The sequence below is a fragment of the Heterodontus francisci genome, chromosome 10, assembly GCF_036365525.1.
Source record: "Heterodontus francisci isolate sHetFra1 chromosome 10, sHetFra1.hap1, whole genome shotgun sequence".
Taxonomy (NCBI): Eukaryota; Metazoa; Chordata; class Chondrichthyes; order Heterodontiformes; family Heterodontidae; genus Heterodontus; species Heterodontus francisci.
Genome location: NC_090380.1, coordinates 93523125 through 93546872, shown reverse-complemented (window position 1 = coordinate 93546872; position 23748 = coordinate 93523125). Strand labels below are relative to the sequence as shown.

The following is a 23748-nucleotide window of genomic DNA, read 5'->3' as shown; positions in this document are numbered from 1 at the left end:
TGAGCCTCAGAGCTCTCCGAATTTTCTTAGAGACCTCAGCCTTGATGAAAGCCCGTCTACCTGCATGTAAAACATTCAAATGTGCAGAAAAAAATGGAACTAACTGTAGTTTCTCCTACAGCAGGAGGACTGTCGCACATTACAGAAGGCAATTTGGGATTCAGCCCATAGACCAATTGATCGGGACTATAGCCTCCAACTACTGAAGCGAATTCTTTGCATGAACCGGCCATGCCAGGGCAGTTGTCAGCTTGCAGTTTGGCTGGTGGGCTAAGATTTTATGCAGCATTTCATCAACTGCTGCGTGATTGCTGTCACAGAGCCCATTGCTGAAAGGATTCTCAGCTGCAGTATTTAAAATCATAATGTTCATGTTTTCACACGTCTCTGAACTCGTCATTGGCAAATTCCCTTCCATTATCAGAAACTTAGCTGGTAAATCCAGTCCCTAACCATTTCTCCATAATTTGGTCTATAATCACTCTTTTGTCCTTGCTATTTATTATTGTAGAAAGACTAAATCTAGTTGCTAGATCTATAAAATGTAGAATGAAAATATTCTTGACTTTGTCCCACAATCTTAAATCCATGGCAACTTCCTCGTTAAAGTCACGTGCCAATGGAAGGCTGACAATAGGACGCGAGGGTGTCCTTCGATACTTTTTACAGATTTCACACTTTGCACTAATCTCTTCTATTATCCTTGTATACTCTTCATCAATCACATCTGCATCTTTTAGCAGGGTTTTTAATCTCTGACAATAAAGGTGAGCAAATTGTCTGTATAACTTTAAGGCAATTTGCTTTTTATCTCTCGGATTCTTAACACCTGATGCCATTAGTACTGTTCTAACACTCTGACTAGAAACATCAGGTTTTGTTAAGGGTATACAATAATGCCCAGACTGGGTAAACTGCAAATTCACTGACTTTCCAAAAACAATTGCCTCATCATGCTCCATATCAAGTTTCATTTGTGCCTTTTTCATTGAAGACTTCTTTGGCCTCCTTGTGTCGCGAGACAATGTAAGCGCCTGGAGGTGGTCAGTGGTTTGTGAAGCAGCGCCTGGAATGGCTATAAAGGCCAATTCTAGAGTGACAGACTTTTCCACAGGTGCTGCAGATAAAATTGGTTGTCGGGGCTGTTACACAGTTGGCTCTCCCCTTGCGCTTCTGTCTTTTTTCCTGCTAACTGCGAAGTCTCTTCGACTCGCCACACTTTAGCCCCACCTTTATGGCTGCCCGCCAGCTCTGGCGATCACTGGCAACTGACTCCCACGTCTTGTGATCAATGTCAAAGGACTTCATGTTGCGTTTGCAGACGTCTTTAAAGCGGAGATATGCATGGCTGGTGGGGTCTGAAACCAGTGACGAGCTCGCTGCACAATGTGTCATTGGGGATCCTGCCATCTTCCATGCAGTTGACATGGCCAAGCCATCTCAAGCGCTGCTGGCTCAGAAGGGTGTATATGCTGGGGATGTTGGCCGCCTCGAGGACTTCTGTGTTGGAGATACGGTCCTGCCACCTGATGCCAAGGATTCTCCGGAGGCAGCGAAGATGGAATGAATTGAGACGTCACTCTTGGCTGACATACGTTGTCCAGGCTTTGCTGCCGTAGAGCAAGGTACTGAGGACACAGGCTTGATACACTCGGATTTTTGTGTTCCGTGTCAGTGCGCCATTTTCCCAAACTCTCTTAGCCAGTCTGGACATAGCAGCGGAAGCCTTTCGCACGCGCTTGTTGATTTCTGCATCGAGAGACAGGTTACTGATGATAGTTAAGCCTAGGTAGGTGAAATCTTGAACCACTTCCAGAGCGTGGTCGCTGATATTGATGGATGGAGCATTTCTGGCGTCCTGTCCCATGATGTTCATTTTCTTGAGGCTGATGGTTAGGCCAAATTCGTTGCAGGCAGCTGCAATCCTGTCGATGAGTCTCTGCAGACACTCTTCAGTGTGAGATGGTAATGCAGCATCGTCAGCAAAGAGGAGCTCCCTGATGAGGACTTTCCGTACTTTGGTCTTTGCTCTAAGACGGGCAAGGTTGAACAACCTGCCACTTGATCTTGTGTGGAGGAAAATTCCTTCTTCTGAAGACTTGAACGCATGTGAGAGCAGCAGGGAGAAGATGATTCCAAACAGTGTAGGTGTGAGAACACAGCCCTGTTTCACGCCACTCAGGATAGGAAAGGGGTCTGATGAGGCGTCGCTATGCTGAATTGTGCCTTTCATATTGTCATGGAATGAGGTGATGATACTTAGTAGCTTTGGTGGACATCTGATCTTTTCTAGTAGTCTGAAGAGACCACGTCTGCTGACGAGGTCAAAGGCTTTGGTGAGATCAATGAAAGCAACGTAGAGGGGCATCTGTTGTTCACCGCATTTCTCCTGTAGCTGGCGAAGGGAGAACAGTATGTCAATGGTGGATCTCTCTGCTTGAAAGCCACACTGTGCCTCAGGGTAGACATGTTCAGCCAGCTTCTGGAGCCTGTTTAAAGGGACTCGAGCGAAGACTTTCCCCACTATGCTGAGCAGGGAGGTTCCATGGCAGTTGTTGCAGTCACTGCGGTCACCCTTGTTCTTATAGAGGGTGATGATATTGTCATCGCGCATGTCCTGTGGTACTGCTTCCTCGTCCCAGCACAGGCAAAGCAGTTCGTAGAGTGCTGAAAGTATAGCAGGCTTGGCACTCTTGATTATTTCAGGGGTAATGCCGTCCTTCCCAGGGGCTTTTCTGCTGGCTGGAGAATCAATGGCATCACTGAGTTCCAATTTTGTTGGCTGTATGTCCAGCTCATCCATGATTGGCAGAGACTGGGCTGCATTGAGGGCGGTTTCAGTGACAACATTTTTCCTGGAGTACAGTTCTAGGTAGTGCTCCACCCAGCGGTCCATTTGCTTGCGTTGGTCAGTGATCGTGTCCCCTGATTTAGATTCGAGGGGGGCGATCTTCTTGATGGTTGGCCCAAAAGCACTCTTAATGCCATCATACATTCCTCTGATGTTTCCGGTGTCAGAGGCCAGCTGAATATGACTGCATAGGTGTTGCCATTAGTCATTTGCGAAGCGCCTGGCTGTTCTTTGTGCAGTGCTTCTGGCTGCTTTAAGTGCTACGGATGTTAACACGCTGGGGGCTTTCTTGTTCAGCAGTGCAATGCGCTTAGCGGCTATGACAGGTTCCAGCTCTTCAAAGTGAGATTGAAACCAGTCTGCATTCCGCTTCACACGATTCCCATAGGTGATCATTGCTGAGTCATAGATGGCGTCTCTGATGTGGGCCCACTTGGTCTCTGCATCCCCTGTGGGAGTGTTTTGAAGGGCTTTTTCATGTGAATTTAGAAACTTATGTAACAGCTCTGGAAGAGAAATTCTGCGAGTGTTGATGCGCGGACGGCCCTTCTGCTTGGAGTGATGCAGCTTCTTTGGTTTGAGTCTAACCTTGCTGCATGCCAAGGAGTGGTTGGTGTCGCAGTCCGCACTGTGGAAGCTGCGTGTGATTTGAACGCTGTTTAAAGAGGCAATGGGGTCCAGCTGGTGCCAACGACGTGATCTTGTGTGCCTCCAAAAAACCTGGTGACAAGGTTTAGCATGAAAGAACGAATTGGTGATGCAGAGGTTATGATAGGTACACAACTCAAGCAGTCTCTGTCCATTCTCATTCATCCTTCCATCCTTTCAGTAAGGCGTCTGATTAGGTTCCCCATGGTAGGCTATTGAAGAAAATACGGAAGTATGGGGTTGAAGGTGATTTAGAGTTTTGGATCATAAATTGGCTAGCTGAAAGAAGACAGAGGGTGGCGGTTGATGGCAAATGTTCATCCTGGAGTTTAGTTACTAGTGGTGTACCGCAAGGATCTGTTTTGGGGCCACTGCTGTTTGTCATTTTTATAAATGACCTGGAAGAGGGTGTAGAAGGGTGGGTTAGTAAATTTGCGGATGACACTAAGGTCGGTGGAGTTGTGGATAGTGCCGAAGGATGTTGTCGGGTACAGAGGGACATAGATAGGCTGCAGAGCTGGGCTGAGAGATGGCAAATGGAGTTTAATGCGGAAAAGTGCGAGGTGATTCACTTTGGAAGGAGTAACAGGAATGCAGAGTACTGGGCTAATGGGAAGATTCTTGGTAGTGTAGATGAACAGAGAGATCTTGGTGTCCAGGTGCATAAATCCCTGAAGGTTGCTACCCAGGTTAATAGGGCTGTTAAGAAGGCATATGGTGTGTTAGCTTTTATTAGTAGGGGGATCGAGTTTTGGAGCCACGAGGTCATGCTGCAGCTGTACAAAACTCTGGTGAGACCGCACCTGGAGTATTGCGTGCAGTTCTGGTCACCGCATTATAGGAAGGATGTGGAAGCTATGGAAAGGGTGCAGAGGAGATTTACTAGGATGTTGCCTGGTATGGAGGGAAGGTCTTACGAGGAAAGGCTGAGGGACTTGAGGTTGTTTTCGTTGGAGAGAAGGAAGAGGAGAGGTGACTTAATAGAGACATATAAGATAATCAGAGGGTTAGATAGGGTGGATAGTGAGAGTCATTTTCCTCAGATGGTGATGGCAAACACGAGGGGACATAGCTTTAAGTTGAGGGGTGATAGATATAGGACAGATGTTAGAGGTAGTTTCTTTACTCAGAGAGTAGTAGGGGCGTGGAACGCCCTGCCTGCAACAGTAGTAGACTCGCCAACTTTAAGGGCATTTAAGTGGTCATTGGATAGACATATGGATGAAAATGGAATAGTTTAGGTCAGATGGTTTCACAGGTCGGCGCAACATCGAGGGCCAAAGGGCCTGTACTGCGCTGTAATGTTCTAATTCTAATTCTAAAAAATTCTAATGCCAAAGCGCCCAAGGAAGGAGGGCCATGAGTCATGGTCGGCCCCAACCCTGGCATTAAAGTCCCCCAGCAGGAACAGGTGTTCGGTATTGGGGATGCTACGGTATTTCACTAGAAACGACATCAGTACTGATAAAGTGGTTTACTCCAGCTATACTACTCTCTTCAATGACATCAATGTGTTGTCATCACCAAACATAAAGCTAGTAGTACTTTTATGCTCCTTAACCTTGTGTCGATCCTCATTACTAAATGAATCCAGATAACATTGTAACCAATCAGTTCCACAGACCGGTGACGTGCAAGCACTATCCAATACAGCACAATTGAACGAATCCGCAACGAGCTTCATCACAGGACTAAAACTCCTTGTGACTCGTATAATTCGTTCAGATTCATCAGTATCTTCCTCTTCTGCCTCAGAATTCGCTGCGTCATGTGTTATTTCAAGGACTCTGCCCCTCCACTTAGGGCAATTCATTGAATAACGATACTTTGAGTCACATCTGAAGCATGTATTAACTGTTCCTTGAGCATTCCTGTGATTCATTCACATATGATTGCTGGTCCAATTCTTTCTTCCACTGTAATAGGCAGACCTGATAAAGGTGCTTTCATCCTCATTCCTCCTGTATTCCATTGTATGTTGTCGAAGCTTTTCATCTTGCACTCATCAGGACAATCCGCAAGAATACCAATGTAAGGGAAAACAATGACTTTATACTGTATGAGAAGAGAATGCTGATTGGTTGGCAAGTGAACTCTGATTGGCAGAGGCATTGCCATGGAGAATGCACCAGTTTACGGTGACTGACAGTTAACTGCCAAGATATGTTTGAAATTTAAACCAGGCAGCTTGACTCTTATTGGTCAAGGCACTGCCCTGAAGAATGAACTACGTTAGGGTCAGTCGCTGTCACTTATTTTGTTTAGCTGGAACAGGCGCAATGTTAGTACATGTTCTTTCTGTCTGCAAAGAACAGGGCCCTGCGTATCAATATATGTAGCGTCCAGTACGCCATTGTACTTATGCCTGCTTCCAATATCTGGACCATTTTGAAATCTAGTAAACATCGAGTCCTCCATTCTTTGTGTCAGAACACCCTGTTTGTTCTACCAGGGTTGCAGGAAATGACCGTTTCCACAGGAATTTCTTTAGAGCAGCAGACATTTGATCCAACAGGGAGTCTTTGTCCAAGAACCGAACTCCAGTTAGAACCAGGAGCCTGTCCTTATGCGACACCCTAACACAATCTAGCAATTTAAATGCTAACACTGAACCAGGGATCTCCAAAATGAATTTCCTCAATCTTCTATACAGTTTGTTAAAGTCCATGATATATTCCTCCATTGAATAACCAGCTGTTTTCCGAAATCTATCAAAAGTCTTACCATGGCTCAAATGCATTCAATAGGTCATCTTTCTTGTAAATTCATCCAAGAATTCTAACAGAAGATTCAACTGTTCATCAGTGTCCAACTGACAGGCATCCAGTTCACAAAACATTTTACTTCTGATTTTACTTTTGGTAGGAAGTGATAACGCCAAGGCCATACCTTGTTTCCTCTTTGGTAGAGACGTAACCCGTGTCCACATATCCACTTCATTCTTCCACTGGCCATATGGTTCAGATTCAGAATATCGGAGGGTAATCATACCCTGACAATTTACAATTGCTTTCTGCCATATTTTCCATAATAGCCAGTGAGATTTTACTTTTCTATGTAAAAAAAAAAAATTCCCAGTTTCCAACTTTCAGCTTTAGGCAACCACCCTCTGCTACCATGTTGAACTCAGAAAGCTTGTTATGGAAGGATAATGCTGCAGCCTATCTTTACTCAGTTTCACATTTATTGTACAGAGTAAAAGGATTGCAAACATGTAGTTCCTCACTCAAAAACCTCACCAGTCTCAGTAAGTATCTGTTTATAAGTGCTCAAGTGAGACCCCAATTAACACCCTCCACCTTCATATAATCAAGCAATTGATATACAATTAACAGCTTAACATATTTTTATTTAGAGATACAGCACTGAAACAGGCCCTTCGGCCCACCGAGTCTGTGCCGACCATCAACCACCCATTTATACTAATCCTACACTAATCCCATATTCCTACCACATCCCCACCTGTCCCTATATTCTCCTACCACCTACCTATACTAGGGGCAATTTATAATGGCCAATTTACCTATGTATATGGTACTGACTGGCACTGTGGAAATAGACACTGCCAGATGAAGGTGATTTACAATTTTCTGTTTTGTCCTGTAGAGGTCTGTAGACATCAAGGATAATGCATGATGTGGGAAGCACATAAGAAAGAGATTTTTTTTTAATGACTATAAATGAGGTGTGCCCATCTCAAAGAGTAAAATAAAAAGCAACTCCACACTGATTCCATTTTAGAAGCAGGCACTTTGTCCATTAGCATTTGATGTTCCTAATTTTATATTTGTTGCTATCACCTTTGCACTCACAGGTATAGCTCTAACATTTTACTGGAGGTGAGAACATAAAAGGTCTTACATTATTTTTGCCGTTACTATGTTTGAAGCAAATTGCCTAAATTAGCTCATTTGAATTTAAAAAAAATCTAGGCCAGGCTTTTTTTTTTTGAAGTGAGTAATCATATGAACACAAAGTTTGGAAGTCCTACAAGATCATTTGCTACGTGAACATGAATATCTAAATGGAAATATTTTGCAGGATTCTGCAAAGCAGTAAAGGACGTTCAGTAGTTTGAGATTAATACAAATTGTATACTGTGCATTCTACTCACCTGTCGCTTCTCCCTAAAACGAGCAGCCTCTAGATGCATATAGTAATTACCCAGGATGTGATAGGCTGCAGCTCTTACTTTAGGATCATAACTACTAAGAGCTGCCACAGTTAAGCCCAAAGCATTAACATCCACAAACTTGTAGCAGTCGACCACATTTTCTGCAAAGATAAAAAATGTCAAAGATTTTACTTTATTTAACCTCTCATCACAGATCTCAGGAAGTTCCATATTGCTTTTCATACAAAGAATTACTTTGAAATGCAGTCACTGTTCTTCTGTAGAAAAATGTGGCAGTCAGTTTGCACTCAGCAATGTGCCACAAACAGCAGTGAGATTAAACGATCAGCTATTTGGTGTTGGACAAGGGAAGAATGGTAGCTGGGAAGGAGGAAGATTTCCCTGCTCTTCCCTTATTGCTGAAAGAAAAGTTGTTGGAAGGCCTTACTTGGAAAGCAGATACAAGAACACGTACTTGTAGATCTGGAACGTACAGGGGAGTCGCAGAGAGACAAACAGATTCTACCAAGACTCCACACCTCCAACTAATGGAACCACCATTTGATGAGAGCCACACTGTGGTCAGGGAAGTGGCACTCAAATTTTATGGTGAGTCGCCTTATATGCTGTAACTCATGAGGTGCTCTTTGGTACCTTTTATCCATCCAGAAAGATTTCAATCAAACCTTCCTCTATTATCTAGGGGACAGGAGAAGGGGTAGAAGATAAGTGGGTTCTCTCTGGTGTTGTGGTGGTTCCAAGTTGACAACCCTGGCAATGGAAGCTTGGAACTAAGTCAACCCCTTTCTGCAAGAGTTAGTTATATGACACTTGAATCAGGCAAGTCTGATTGCCCTATCAGACTATCTCACTAAGAGGGCAAGGAGGAGTAGACCCATTATTTGAAACTGATATTTTTCCTACTTGGTGCCAGGTAACCTTGCAAGCCAATTCCCCATTAAATCGAGTGGAGTGGGTTAGATGGGCAGCAGCAAGTTTTGAGTCCTCTGTACTAGTAAGCTTCTGATTTAGCTGATTAAGTTCTAGCAGTACCTTGTCTACATTTGAGTTTCCCTAAGCCTTGGCTGTTGTCAACCTGTGCTAAGTTTTCTGATCTCAGGTAACTGTGATGTGCTCCTAGGCAGACTCTTAGTGTACTTGATCGTTAGGGGAATAGAATCTCTTGTGTGGATTTCTCACTACTTTGATCTGGAGACCATTAAGCATGGTGATGGAATTTCTGTATATCAGATACCCAAGTAATTAAAACCATCCCAAAAAAACCCCATCCCTAATGACAAATTTAACTCAGGGGGACCACAAGAATAATGGTGCAAAAAATGTAAATAGAAGGGTAGGGGAGAAATATGCTTTGCGTGTTAGGCTGGAGCAGACTTTGAACAGGATACAGCAAGTTTATCCTGCATCTAATCTGTGTTATACTTGTTCTGGAAGTAGCTGATGCCGAAACATTCTACTCCACATGCTAACATCCCTTACATTTATGAGTACAAAATTAAAGACGATTAAACAACTCCCAGAATCTGATACAGTTAATAATCATAGCTCTTATATTAAAATAATTTGCGTGTACAGCACCCAGTCAAGAAGTTCCATTATTCGCTAGTTCCATTTAAAGTTGTCCTCTTGATCTAACAGATCACACAATCATTTGAATTTCCACATAATGGACATGACAAATTCACTACATACTGGCCTCATTTTGAAAACAAAAACTTTCATTAAAACAGACAAGACCGTTTCTGAGCTTGGAGGGCAAATTTATGATTCAGTCTTTCTTGCATGTGACTGCAAGAAGTTTTGATCCTGGCATTGCGTCACTGAGCTGAAGGGTACAAGGACATGCCTGGGATTCCTAGAAATGAAGCCAGTTAATCATAGCCATAGAGTCATAGAGTTTTACAGCACAGAAACAGGCCCTTTGGTCCAATGCGCCTGCGCCAATCATCAAGCACCGATCCAAAATTAATCCCACTTCCCCGCAGTTGGCCTATAGCCTTGTATGTTATGGCGTTTCAAGTGCTCATCTAAATACTTCTTAAATGTCGTGAGTATTCCTGCCTCTACCAAACCGACAGGCAGGGTGTTCCAGATTCCAACCTCCCTCTGGGTGAAAAATTTTTTCCTCAACCCCCCTCTAAACCTCCTGCCCCTTACCTTAAATCTATGCCCCCTAGTTATTGACCTCTCTGCTAAGGGAAAATGTTTCTTCCGATCTATCCTATCAATGCCCCTCATAATTTTGTATACCTCAAATCAGGTCCCCCCTCAGCCTTCTCCGCTCCAAGGAAAACAACCCCAGCCTATCCAGTCTCTCTTCATAACTGAAATGCTCCAGCCCAGGCAACATCCTGGTGAATCTCCTCTGCACCCTCTCCATTGCAATCACATCCTTCCTATAGCGTGGTGACCAGAACTGCACACAGTACTCCAGCTGCGGCCTAACCAGCGTTTTATACAGCTCCGTCATAACCTCCCTGCTCTTATATTCTATGCTTCGGCTAATAAAGGTAAGTATCCCGCGTGCTTTCCTAACAACCTTATCTACCTGTGCTGCTGCCTTCAGTATTCTATGGACAAGCACCCCAAGGTCCCTCTGACTCTCTGTCCCTCTGACTCTCCTAGGGTCCTACCATCCATTGTATATTCTCCTGCCTTGTTAGTCCTCCCAAAGTGCATCACCTCACACTTCTCAGGATTAAACTCCATTTGCCACAGCTCCGCCCATCTTACCAGCCCATCTATATCGTCCTGTAATCTAAGGCCTTCCTCCTCACTATTTACAACACCACCAATTTTCGTGTTGTCTGCGCACTTAATGATCATACCTCCTGTATTCACGTCTAAATCATTAATATACACTACAAACAGTAAGGGTCCCAGCACCGATCCCTGCAGTACCCCACTGGTCACAGGCCTCCATTTGCAGAAACAACCCTCGACCATCACCCTCTGCCTCCTTCCACTAAGCCACTTTTGAATCCAATTTGCCAAATTACCTTGGATCCCATGGGCTCTTCCTTTCTTAACCAATCTCCCATGCGGGACTTTATCAAAAGCCTTACTGAAGTCCATGTAGACGACATCAACTGCTTTACCCTCATCTACACCTCTAGTCACCTCTTAGAAAAATTCAATCAAATTTGTTAGACATGATCTCCCTTGACAAAGCCATGCTGACTATCCCTGCCTCTCCAAGTGGAGATTAATCCTGTCTCTCAGAAATTTTTCCAATAATTTCCCTACCATTGACGTTAGACTCACAGGCCTATAATTACTTGGCTTATCTCGGCTACCCTTCTTGAATAATGGTACCACATTCGCTGTCCTCCAGTCCTCTGCTGAGGCCAGAGAGGATCTGAAAATTGGTGTCAGAGCTCCTGCTATCTTCTCCCTTGCCTCACATAGCAGCCTGGGATACATCTCATCTGGGCCTGGGGATTTATCCACCTTTAAGCCCGCTAATACAGCTAATACTTCCTCCTTTTCAATGCTAATTTTGATAAAGTATATCACAATTCCCCTCCATGATCACTATACCGACATCGTCCCTCTCCATAGTGAACACAGATGAAAAGTAATTGTTCAAAACCTCACCTATGTCCTCTGGCTCCACACACAGATTGCCTCCTAGATCCCTAATGGGCCCCACTTTTTCCCTGGTAATCCTCTTGCCCCTAACATACTTATAAAACGCCTTGGGATTTTCCTTTATCTTGTCTGCCAGTGATTTTTCAAGCCCCCTCTTCGCTCTCCTAATTACTTTTTAAAGTACCCCCCTACACTTTCTATACTCCTCTCGGGCCTCTGCTTTCAGCACTCTGAATCAGCCATATGCCTCCTTTTTTTCCTAATCCAATCCTCTACTTGTCTGGCTTCATTCCCTAGGATTAAGTCCAGTATCGCTCCTCCTCTTGTAGGATTCTCTACGTACTGGCTCAAAAAGCTCTCCTGAATGCACTTGAAGAATTGCGCCCCCTTTAAGCTTTTTGCACTAATACGATCCCCTCTAATATAGGGGAAGTTAAAATCCCCTACTACTATTATCCTATTATTTTTGCACCTCTCTGAGATTTGCCTACATATCAGCTCCTCAATCACTGCCAGACTGTTTGGAGGCCTGTAGTACACTCCCAGCCAAGTGATAGCCCTCGACTTGTTTTGAGTTCTACCCATATGGCCTCATTAGAGGAACCTTCTAAGATATAATTCCTCCTTATTGTGGTAATTGACTCTTTAATCAACAGTGCAATGCCACCTCCTCTTTTACCCCCACCCCTATCATGTCTGAAGATTCTATACCCTGGGATATTAAGCTGCCAGTTCTGCCCTTCCCTCAACCATGTCTCAGTGATAGCATAAATATCATATTCCCATGTGTTAATCAACACCCTCAATTTATCTGCCTTCCTAGTCAGACTCCTTGCATTAAAATAGATACAATCCAGCCTTGCATTATTTGCTTGAACCTTAAACCTTAAAGGGGTACAATTAAATCCTAGCTCTTATTGTACCTCCAAGTGTTTGGCTTTGCAACAACTTTGGTAAAGCATGGCTGCTTGCCATCTCAACCAATTAGCACGAGTTTAAAACAAAGCACTAAGATGGATTTAAACAATGGATTGTTTTAGAAACTGTACACATTATTTTGATGAGGCTCAGCAGCCAAGCATACAATTCCTAACATGATCTTGATATTTACCAAGCAGACTCAATTTTTTTTCTGCATTTGTTCCCCTATCATTGTAGTTTCAACACTGAATTACAATTTTAAATTAATAAATGTGGGTTGCAATTTACTTGATACAAGAGGCAAGGAAAACAGACAGCACTGAGCTTGCTGTAGGTATGTCCCAGGAATCAGGGGTGGAATTTAATGGGCCCCAGGGAAATGGGTTGGGAAGCAGGCGTAGGGAATACAGAATTGCAATGGAAGTCGGGGAATGGAGTGCCCATCACCTTCCCATAGCACTGCCATTAAGTCAGGGGGCGGGCCAATCAGAAGCCATTTATGAGCCTCTGCCTCTCTGCCGCTGCTGGAATTTGCCACACGGGGAGGTCTCCATTTAAACAAGGCACCCTCCCTACGGGCTTGGGGGTGTATGCGGGGGGGGGCCTGCTCCGTGGGCAATGGCTAACCTCCAGTAGCAAAGGCCCCCTCTCCATGAACACACCGCACCACCCCCCGTGCCCTCAATACACACCCTTCCCCCCACTCCCTTGCTGGGACCTGCTGGACTTGCCCACACTCACCTTTGTTCTGGGGCTCCAGCAATGGGCCTCATCCCAGACCTGGTGTGTACCAGCAATGGCCACCAAGGGTGCTGCTGATAATTCTGAGTTGCAGTCTCTTGATTGGCCAGCAGCTCTCGGAGGCCGGATCCCTGTCCTTAAAGGAATAGGGATCCCGGCGCCTGGCAGCTAAGTGCCCAAGTGCTGTTGAATTGCGGTGGGGGTGAGGGGGAGGGTGGTGGCTTTGAAGGGCCTAGGTGGGGGTTCCTCTCATCTTTTCGGCCCTGCATTGGGCCCACACCGGCTCGACTAAATTCAGTCCGAGGGGTACAATTATTGGAACAAATTACAAAGTAGGGAATGTTATTTTCCAAGCACTTAAAAAAATTAAGACTAGGTGAAATTATTGGGGTAATTTTGCAAAGTTCTGTTCTTGGTGAGGTTCACCATGCAGAATTACCCTTTACACACAAACAAGGTAATAAGTTACTTGAGATAGATTATTCAACATGATGTGATAAATTGATGTGTCACGTAAATGGGGCCCATAATAAAAATAACTCAAAACCACTTATTGACTGTGGGATAATGGATGGTGTGGTGAGTTAGCATGCCTCTGGTAAATAGATTCAAGTTCATATGATGAGAAGAAAGTCGCCTCTCTGGGGAATGCATAGTTTGTCAGTGAAGCAAATTTGGAAGCTTCAACTCAGTCCCCAGTGCGATAGATCTAAAACATAAATTTGGCTACAATTCAGCAAAAATGGGTAACCCAGAAAGGCACTGGAAAGATGTGAGGAAAGTTATGAAGCTGTTCACAACCTTCTGACCCCACATCCTCTTTTCCTCCTTTACCTCCGTAATACCACCACTTTCTCAAGGGCCATTAGAGATGGCCAATAAATGCTGGCCTAGCCAGTGACGCCCACATCCCATGAAAGAATAAAAAAAATTATCACCCTAATCCCTACCTCAGGAAATCTGCTGCTGAAACTCTCATCCATGCCTTTGTCACCTGCACACTTGACTATTTCAATGCATTCCTGGCCAGCCTTTCATCTCCCACACTCTGTAAACTTCAGTTCATCCAAAATGCTGCTGCTCTACCCTATTCCTCATTGAGTCCTGCTTAGTCATCACTCCTTTCCACACTGACGCACATTGGCTCCTGTTCTTCCTATGCCTTAAATTATGAAGTTCTCATCCCCCATGGCCCTCCCACCTTATTTCTGTAATCTCTTTCACCCTACTATTCTCTATTCTTCCAACTCTGGCCTCATATATTCCCCTTCCTTTGCTCCAGTATTGATGGTTTTGACTTATGCCATCTCAGCCTCATGCTCTGGAATTCCCTCCCTAAACCCCTCCACGTCCCTCTTCTCCTTCAAAGCTCACCTTAAAACCCACATCTTTGGCCAAGCTTTGTTACCCCTCCGAAACAAAGATCTTGCATTTATGCGGTGCTTTTCATGACCATAGGATGTCTGAAAGTGCTTTACAGCTAATTAAGTACTTTTGAAGTGGAGTCACTGTTCTAATGTAGGAAACATGGCAGCCAATTTACACACAGCAAGGTCCCACAAACAGCAATGAGATAATGACCCAATAAGCTGCTTCAGTGTTGTTGATTGAGGGATAAATATTGGTCAGGACATGGGGAGAAATCCTCTGCTATTCTTCAAAATGGTACCATGGGATATTTTACCTCCCTCTGAGGGCAGATGGGGCTTCGGTTTAACGTCTCATCAGAAAGACAGCACTTCTAACAGTACAATACTCTCTCAGCACTGCACTGAGGTGTCAGTCTAGATTACGCCCTCTGGAGTGGCACCAGAACCCACAACCTTCTGACTCAGAGGTAAGAGTGCTACCAACCGATCCACAGCTAATATTGCCTTCTTTGGCTCACCACCTTTTTTTTTTGATTACGCTCCTGCAAAGTACATTAAGATGTTTTTTACTACATTAAAGGTGCAATATAAATGCAAGCTGTTGTATTAATAGAGGATTTGTTATTCTGTGATTGCAAGTATCCATTAGTGTTTATACAATCTCGATTTGGTTCGGTGAAAATCTTGGATTTTAGGAACAATGGAAACACGCACGATCTTCAGGCCTTAATATCATGGATCAAGAATGAACAGTTCTTTGGAATGGATTAGGGTAGAAACTGATTGTTTATCATTTGAATTGGATTCTCTCAGTCTCTGTATTTTCGGGTCACATTCTCCTGATCACCTAGCAATCAGATTGACTAATAGGCTTTGTACAGCTCTTTGCAGCCTGGAATTGGAAGGGTGTAAAGGAAGGCTCTTCCCTTTAACCGGCCAAAAATATATTATTTGCTTATGTTAACCGATAAACAAAGACCTCCCTGAAGTAATGCTCCAAACATTTTAAAAATATACATAAGTGCAATAGAAGCAGTGACTAAAAAGGTGCAGCAATACATTCTTATGTTGCACCCTTGTTCAAGAGGCTGAATTACTACACAAGGTACTGAATTCTATTGTATAAACTTGAGACTGGTTCCAAGAGGCTACATTAAAAATACTGTGCTTTTTTGGGGTGGCCTGTAATCAGGCTGAGTGATTTTTTAAAAAAGAGACGAACTGTACTTTTGGAGATATCTCTGGTGCAACAGGTAAAGCCCTACCAGTTGCCTGAGTTCATCAGATATTTAATGCTTTATAGACGTAAGTACAAGGGCCGATCACCTCTAACGGATACTTAAGTAACAGTGGATTCAATGCTTTAAAACAAGCAATTTTTGTCAGATTATTTGACACTGCTTTACAGAAAATATAGCAATGGGGAGTCAGCCTCTGCCAAGCTCTCACAAATTCAAATTGGAAGAATTCATATAAAACAGATTAATTTAAAGGCATATCAAAAAACTGCAAACTATAAACTGTAAATTGTAAAATGTAGTAGAAACTACGAGCAATATGAGGAGCTTACAGAGCCTCCTGAAAACTGCAGAACAAAAACTTGCTTATCTTTTACTTCCTGGGCCTTTGTACAGTGCGGGGGGAAGGGAGGGAAAGAGGGTCACATGGAAATGATGCGATGTGTGCAGGATGCCAAACTGAACAAATTCACACAGATGCAGTAAAAGATATTCTTTCAATATGGAATTGAGGCACATCAGCGAGGTCAACATTAAGGGAGAGTTGCTTATTTATTCTGCTGACACTAGATACCAAAGTGTAAACATTTTCCATTGAATGGCCTCCTCCATATCGTAAATTTTCTATGATTCCCTTGCACAGATCTTTGCAAAGATAACGGCTGGAATTTTACCGGCATTAAACGTCTCTTCGGAGGTGGCCGGATGGTAAAATGAAGCGCGATGACGTCGGGCCGTGTCCCTGGTGTCATTATGCGCAGACGTCATTTTAGCAACGTTGGAAGTTGGGCGTGAGCGAGTCTGCGCTCTCCGCCTGTATACAAGTAATTGAAAGGTAATTGAGGTCGTTCACAAAGCAATTGACTGCAATTTTACGTATGAGGTCTGATTTAACGTCCATAAATTGGCGCGTGGCACGTGTCAGCCAGCCAGCAGTTACATAAGGGCGGCAGGCATTGATTCAGGAGGGTGTTGGAAGTACAATTTTCAGTTTTACTCTGAAATAATTCTAATGCTATTTGTATATCCTGACAAGGTGTGTGACTTGCAACTAGTGCTAAAGGATTCATCTGAATGTTCTGCACTGCTGATGGGGACCCATCAACTTTGATTTATGTGGTGAAAGGAAGGGGATCGCGTGAGCCAGTCCTAACTGCTGGAAGCTAATACCTGTGGTCAGAGCATCTGGTGAGTAGTACAGCAATGGGAATTGTTCAATGTGGAGGTGGATCATCAGATGAGGAGGACCTTGCCCCTATGAGGGACAGAAGGACAAATGTGCAGGGGAACGTGTAACAAGCTGACCCAGTGCACCATCGTGATGTGGGAGGGAGAGCAGGTGGCAGAGTCGCCCGTTAGCGAACACATCAGGATACGTGCCTACCCACCAGGAGGGGCATATCGGCTGTGTCTGAGCTACCTGCAGCTATCAGATCGCCAGTGCAGAAGACGACTGCGGCTGTCACGGGAGACTGTCACATCTCTTTGTGAGATGTTGGCAGTGGATGTTTCCTCAAACTGTATCGGAGGCCATCCAATGCTGGTCGCTCTAAAGGTTACAATATCTCTTAACTTCTATGCGTCTGGCTCATTCCAAGCCTCAGCAGCAGACTTGTGCGGAGTCTCACAAGCAGCAGCGCACCACTGCATCAAGGTTGTGACTGATGCATTGTTCCAACGTGGTAACCAATTCATCACGTTCAAGGCGGACAACGCTTGTGAGGCTGAGAGAGCCAGAGGCTTCAGCACTATATCTGGGTTTCCAATGGAACAGGGCGTGATTGACTGTACTCATGTGGCCTTCAGAGCCCCAGCAAGTCAGCTGGGGGCATTGATTAACCGCAAGAGATACCATTCAATGAACGTTCAGCTCGTCTGTGATCATCATCAGAGAATCATACAGGTGTGTGCACGTTACCCTGGGAGTTGTCATGATGCCTTCATTCTCCAAAACTCCCACGTACCTGCACTTTTCAGGCCTCCAGACAGAATGGAGGGATGGATACTTGGCGACAGTGGTTATCCTCTGAAGACATGGCTCATGACACCAGTGAGGAATCCAAGGGGTCATGCGGAGGAATGATACAATGAGAGCCATGTGGCCACCACAGTAACCATCGAACAAACTATAGGCCTGCTTAAGATGAGGTTCAGGTGTCTTGACCGCTCAGGTGCAGCACTGCAGTACGCACCTTCAAAGGTTGCAAGAACAATTGTCATCTGCTGTGCCTTGCATAACCTGGCGACTGAAAATGGAGAGGCACTGGAGAAGGATCAGTGTCATCGCGATGTGTCATCAGATGACGATGATGTTTCTGATGATGAAGCTGGACACCACTGACTTGATGGTCATGGAGAGGAAGCTGAATTTAATTTGGATCCAAGTGCTGGATAGACAAGGGTGTCTTTAAGAGGCAGATGTTTCCATTGAGAATCTGTAAATTTTCACACAATTGGGATTACCGTATGACAAGACTAATTGTGAGGCTCTGAAAGGGCAAATTCACTCACCTTCACGGGGAGAGAGAATGCAACGATGCAATCCTTCACATCATGAGGAACACCACCCAGGTGTGAGACCTCACATGTTGAACTACTTTTGTTGGGCAACAATGTTGGAATTGACTTCAGGAAAGCCATGACATAATCTCAGAGAACCAGATTTAATTATAATATTTTATAACAGATTCAAAGAAAGAACTTTTCAATTCACCCTGTGAACCATTAGTGACGTTAAAGTGATTTCTTAAATCTTTTCCGAGTGCTCTTTCGGGTGCATGATCCCTCGCCACCAGACACACCAGAGACAGGTGGCTGAACTGTTTGCTGCCCTGCTTGTGATGACTTTGGCGGACGTCCTCTGCTTGCTCGCGGCCGTGAGGGCCCCAGCATCTCAGGGTTCTCCTGAGAAATCTCATGAGTACCCTGCAACACCCTGGAATTTCGCTGATCACATGTCCCTGGCAGAGGGAGCAAGGAGGTGGAGGATGCATCAGAAGCGCCCTGAGAGGACATCCATATGCGATCTGCTGCCCCTGTGCCCTCGTGAGGCTCTGAGGATCCTCAATGGTGATATCAGAGGGATGAGCGGCCTCGACCTGGCGCCAGCGCATCAGATTCTGCTCTCTGATGCTCTGGTCCAGGGAGGCCAAAATCGATCTGACGTCACGAAGTGCATCCAAAACTGGCCCCTCCACTGCAGCCGCCAATCGGTCAATGGGGGAAGCCAGATGTTCAATTGCCTGAGAGTGAGCAGAAATCATACTCTGGATGGATGTAGCCAGAGTTTGATTAATTGCACGCATTGTCTCAGGCAGCTCCGCCAGATTTTCAAGGACCGCTTGCTGCACCTGCAACATCTCCCGCCGAATGGATGTTCTCAAAGGCATGTCATCAGCTTGCTGCTCTGCACTGGCCTGGCCTCCCACACTCCTCTGACTGTGTGAGGCATCGGCCGATTCTGCCTCCGGTGGCTGGCCTGGCACCTGTGCTGTGCTGACACCTGGATGTGAAATCGAATCCACGGACACACAAATCCCAAACGAGGTGTCTGTATCTGCGCTGGTGCTTGGTGCGTCGTGATGTGACGGTGCACCCTCTGAGGCGCCCTCCTCAACCTCAGAGGCGGATGGTGGTACAACTGAGACGCTTCCTGTTCCATGCAGTCGGTCACCTGCTGGGAAAATCATATTGATCAGTTTGATCAGAAAGCCAGAGTGGAGAACATGTATTTGAGTCCATTATGGTCACATCAGTGTGATGGGACTTTCGAGGGCCTAATTATGTTCATTAGTAACTCAGAACAACATTGGCCCATCAACGCTCCCCCACCTTGCCCCCTCCCCCCCCACAAAATGCACTAATACACCATTTTCTGGATCACTCACGATCACGGCCATGTCCACCGGCCTCGACATCTGCTACGGCTCATCCTCCTTCCTCCCCTGCTATCATCAATGCGTCCTCCTCCATTCTACTGAGGAATGCTGGACAGGCCACGCCACCACCTGTCCGGGACCTCTCTCGGGTGTTGTGTGCCCTCTTTTCCTAATGCAAGAAAAAAATTAGGTCAAACATTTGTGTGCGCATTTCACGCAATCACCCAAATGGGTTGATATGGCTTTTAACTGCTGTGCCATTGCTGAGCGGGCCCTCATCAATCCCTCCTTAATGTTCATCTCACATATGTTTAGTTTAGTTTAGAGATACAGCACTGAAAACAGGCCCTTCGGCCCACCGAGTCTGTGCCGACCATCAACCACCCATTTATACTAATCCTACACTAATCCCGCATTCCTATCACATCCCCACCTGTCCCTATATATTTCCCTGCCACCTACCTATACTAGGGTCAATTTATAATGGCCAATTAACCTATCAACCTGCAAGTCTTTGGCATGTGGGAGGAAACCGGAGCACCCGGAGGAAACCCACGCAGACACAGGGAGAACTTGCAAACTCCGCACAGGCAGTACCCAGAATCGAACCCGGGTCCCTGGAGCTGTGAGGTTGCAATGCTAACCACTGCGCCACTGTGCCCATCTTGCATCCCAATGCAAGGAGGCAGCCAGGCAATGATCACACAGGGGTTCCACATTGCATCATGAAAACAAATACACCCTCCCTTGACAAAAGAACGATTAGATGAATGAGGAATGCCCCTTACCCGGGCAGAGCGAAGCAGGTCATTGAGGCGCTTGCAGCACTGTATCCATGTGCGCTGAACGACGCCACGGCTGCTGGCCTCCTCCGCGACCTCTAGCCAGGCCTTCTTTGTCACTGTCGACGGTCGCCTTCTACCATCTGGGTTGAAGAGGATATCACGCCTCTCCTCAACCGCCTGAAGGAGGACCTGTAGTGAATCATCTGAAAAACGGGGGGCTGAGCGAGTGCTTGTCTCCTCCATGACTTCCTCCACCTGTGTTTAAATCTCTAACTCCTTCTGTAGTAACAGAACTGTAGGCTCTCAGTGAACCACAACTACTACTGCTGATTTTTAAATAATGAATGAGTACCTGGTCAATTTCATTGAGGTAAACGTTTTTCAAGGGTTTACGTCAGACATTCCCAGATGTGGCTCCGCCCCCAATGATGTATATCTTCCCGCCTGCGCCAGCCGATTCAGGTCTCAGTTATGCTGCGGGGCCGCTAATTGGCTGCCCCGCGCGTAATGCCGGTGGATAGGAAACGCAGCGCGGGAACGGAGGCTGCATCCGTTTGAGTTCCACCCGTGCCGGAGCCAGCGATTATGGTAAAATTCCGGCCAACAATTCTTTGCAACATACACATGAATTAACTGGCCCAATATGCACATCTTCTTTGTACATCTTGTTAACCTTCAAGTGATAATCCAGAGGGAGTAAAAGAAAATGAATGACGTCCATTATTATAGCATCGCTCAGAAATTTCTCAAAATGTTTTACTTTGAAATGTAATTATTATCTAGCTGAATTCAGTTGCTGTTTTGTAAAAGCAAGATCCAACGAAAAGATGAATAACCAACAAATCTGTCTTTGGTCATGAAGAGAAGCATATGGGACAGAACACAGAGAACTTCATGCTCTTTTACCAAGTAGTGCCATGGAATTTTTAATGCCCATGGAAAACCACCAGAACAGACCTGACACCTTTCCTGAATGACAGCATCTTGACAATGTTGCAAATGAGAGCTCAACCAACTGGGCCAAGCTGACACAGAAGGGCTGATTTTACTAAATCATGCTCCCAAGCTGGAGTTTTGCCTGAGGGGCTGTATATTGGGACACTTCAGATGCCTGTGATTTCCTGCTTTGTGCTCCTAAGGCTTGGATCTGAGATTGTGCATTCTTAAAAATTATCTTTCTAGTTTCCAAAGTTGGGAAAACATTGCACAGAGACAGGAGGAAGGCTTTGCACAGAAGTAAAGCAACCTTCACGTTGACACCCAAACCTTCAGAATTTAAAAAAAAGCAATCCATGCTGTTGAACTGGACAACTTCATTCTGAACTACAGTCATAAAACCACCATTACTTTTAACAACCTTGAAAAGTGAAATGCATCTGAACTTATAAATAAATTTTCATTGACAGATTTATGTCAGGCAAATGTAGTCTCTTTCATATTTCAAGGAACACTACTTCTTACGAAGCAGCTATATATCGCAGCTACTAGAGACAGCATGACATTTTTATTTAAGATCCAGCACAGACAATGAAATAGTCAGATTGTAGTGTTTAGGTAGGGAGGGCAGAAAAGTGGCTATGCTGTATGAAAGCTCATCATATTATTTTGACTATAATTCTGACAAGTTAAAATTAAAAAAATTCGACTGTCTCATTGCTGACATCCATAAGTAACATTCAGCATAGATCGTCAATTATTTATGATGACCTTTGGAGCCCTAGATTTATAACATTTTGATGGCATTTCTTTCTGATAAAAGCAGAAGACACAGATGTTAATGCTCGACTGGTACAAGTTCAAGGAAACAGTAAGACAAAAGTTCAAAAGAAAACGTTAGCAAACCTACAGTAATAAAATTCAAATCACCAGGTACGGACATAAACACAAATGTTCAGCACTTACTTTTTTAAGCATCAAAATTTTAAACAGTACAATTAATATGGGGAAACTAGATTTAAAACACAAGTTGTATACTTGATAAATTGGATGGCAGTGTTACAATGCTGTGTAAAATGAATTTTGGCAGTCTCAACTCACTTGTTAAGAGAATATGGAGGTAACAGGCCTGATTTTAACTCATTCAGAACACATTCACTTGCACAGAGTTAAAATTGGGCCTAATGTTTCTCATTTAACAAAAGTAATGGGATTATGCCACATTTTTTTCCAAAATCAATTCTCAAGATGACACCTAGGCAGTCAGCTTCCTAAGATTCTCCTCGCTATCCTTGGCCATCCTCTGCCATCCTTTGCTCTTTCACCCCCAACTTTCTCTCTTCCACTGTTTAAGTTCTCCTGATTTTAATAGTAGGTGCATTTTGGCCCAAGCTACAAGTTAACTACTAGTTTAAACTGCCTCTCTCTGCTAGTTTGAACCCCTATCCTTTGACTACACCTGCTAATTGCGAGATCTGGAAAAGATCTGGATCTTCTCTCAAACTTTGCTTCCAAATTCTTGAATTTCTTTGGACATCAAGATCATGCTTCTGCGCTGGACTACACTGGACTAAACCATAAGACTCAACTGCGGTATCTGATCTGCTGCTTCTATTTTAAAGTAACTTTGATCAACTTACAGATCTTCCCCCTACTGCTGATCCACCCAAGGGACTTCAATCCCCTCCTGAGCCTGTGACTGGCCATTGGTGTTGTAGCTTCAGCTTCAGCCTTCCTGGTCAGAGACTCACTCACCTGGGCCAAAGTACAAAGCTTGGCGGCTTCTGGATTTTACAGTGACCTTCAACTTCACCATCATTCTGCAACAGAACCTGCCCTGCTACAGATTCTGTACACTGCCTGGATCTCCATTTCCATGGAAATACCTTCAATAGTGTGTCCTCCAATATACTACCCTCAAACAGCTCCTGGATTTCACTCACTCACCATACCTGTTTCCAACCGTGGACAACTGTTTGTTGATGCTCCATGCTAATTCCACCCTACCTACGTCAACATTATCTCACTACAGGACCTCTGACATTTCACCTCCCATCTCTGAACTCCCTCCTATTGTCTCCTATCTACTTTTCATTTACTCTCAGGTTTTTATGTATCCTAATAATTGCTACGTCCCTCACTAACAAAACTGCACACACTCTCAATTTTGTTAGCTGATCATTACTTGCAAAGGTTGACAGCCTTGCTCTTGTTTTATGTTAAATGGAGGCCCCTTGAATCCAAGTTCACTCAAAATTCAACATAAATTGATCTAGATTGCGAGCAAGGACAGAAGAAAAATATTCATACTCTTTGTGAGGTTCAAGCTAAGGTATGCTGTTGAGGTAAAGCAAAGCAAGCGGATTCCTTGAAACCTTCTTGTGGACCCCTAGAGGCCTGCGGAGCCCTGTTTGAGAACCTCCCAACATGATGGGAGCACAGTGGTGTGCAGACTATGTCATCTAGTGGCCTGGTCCCAGAACTGATGAATCTACAAAACTACTTGTTTTTTCTTTGCAATGAAATGCATGTGCTAACAATATTTCAAATGTAAATAATACTCTGAACCTAATGTCTGGGCTTTGAAACTGTTATGCATCCTATCATTCTTAACCATCAAATCAAGGATGCAGTGACAAAAATAAGTGATAAAT

The 23748-nt window shown here is 44.6% G+C and overlaps 1 protein-coding gene across 7 annotated transcripts in view; it reads right to left on the bottom strand.

Annotated features, from left to right (window-relative positions):
* Window positions 1-23748, bottom strand: part of urb1 (URB1 ribosome biogenesis homolog) — a 158967-nt gene that overhangs the window by 35157 nt on the left and 100062 nt on the right. For all 7 annotated transcript variants that reach the window (XR_010975862.1, XM_068041058.1, XM_068041061.1 and 4 more), the window contains one exon: window positions 7614-7774. Coding sequence is in view for 6 of the 7 variants with exons in the window: in XM_068041058.1 (XP_067897159.1) it covers window positions 7614-7774 (161 nt within the window). In the remaining variant the exon portion in view is untranslated. The remainder of the gene's footprint in view (window positions 1-7613; window positions 7775-23748) is intronic.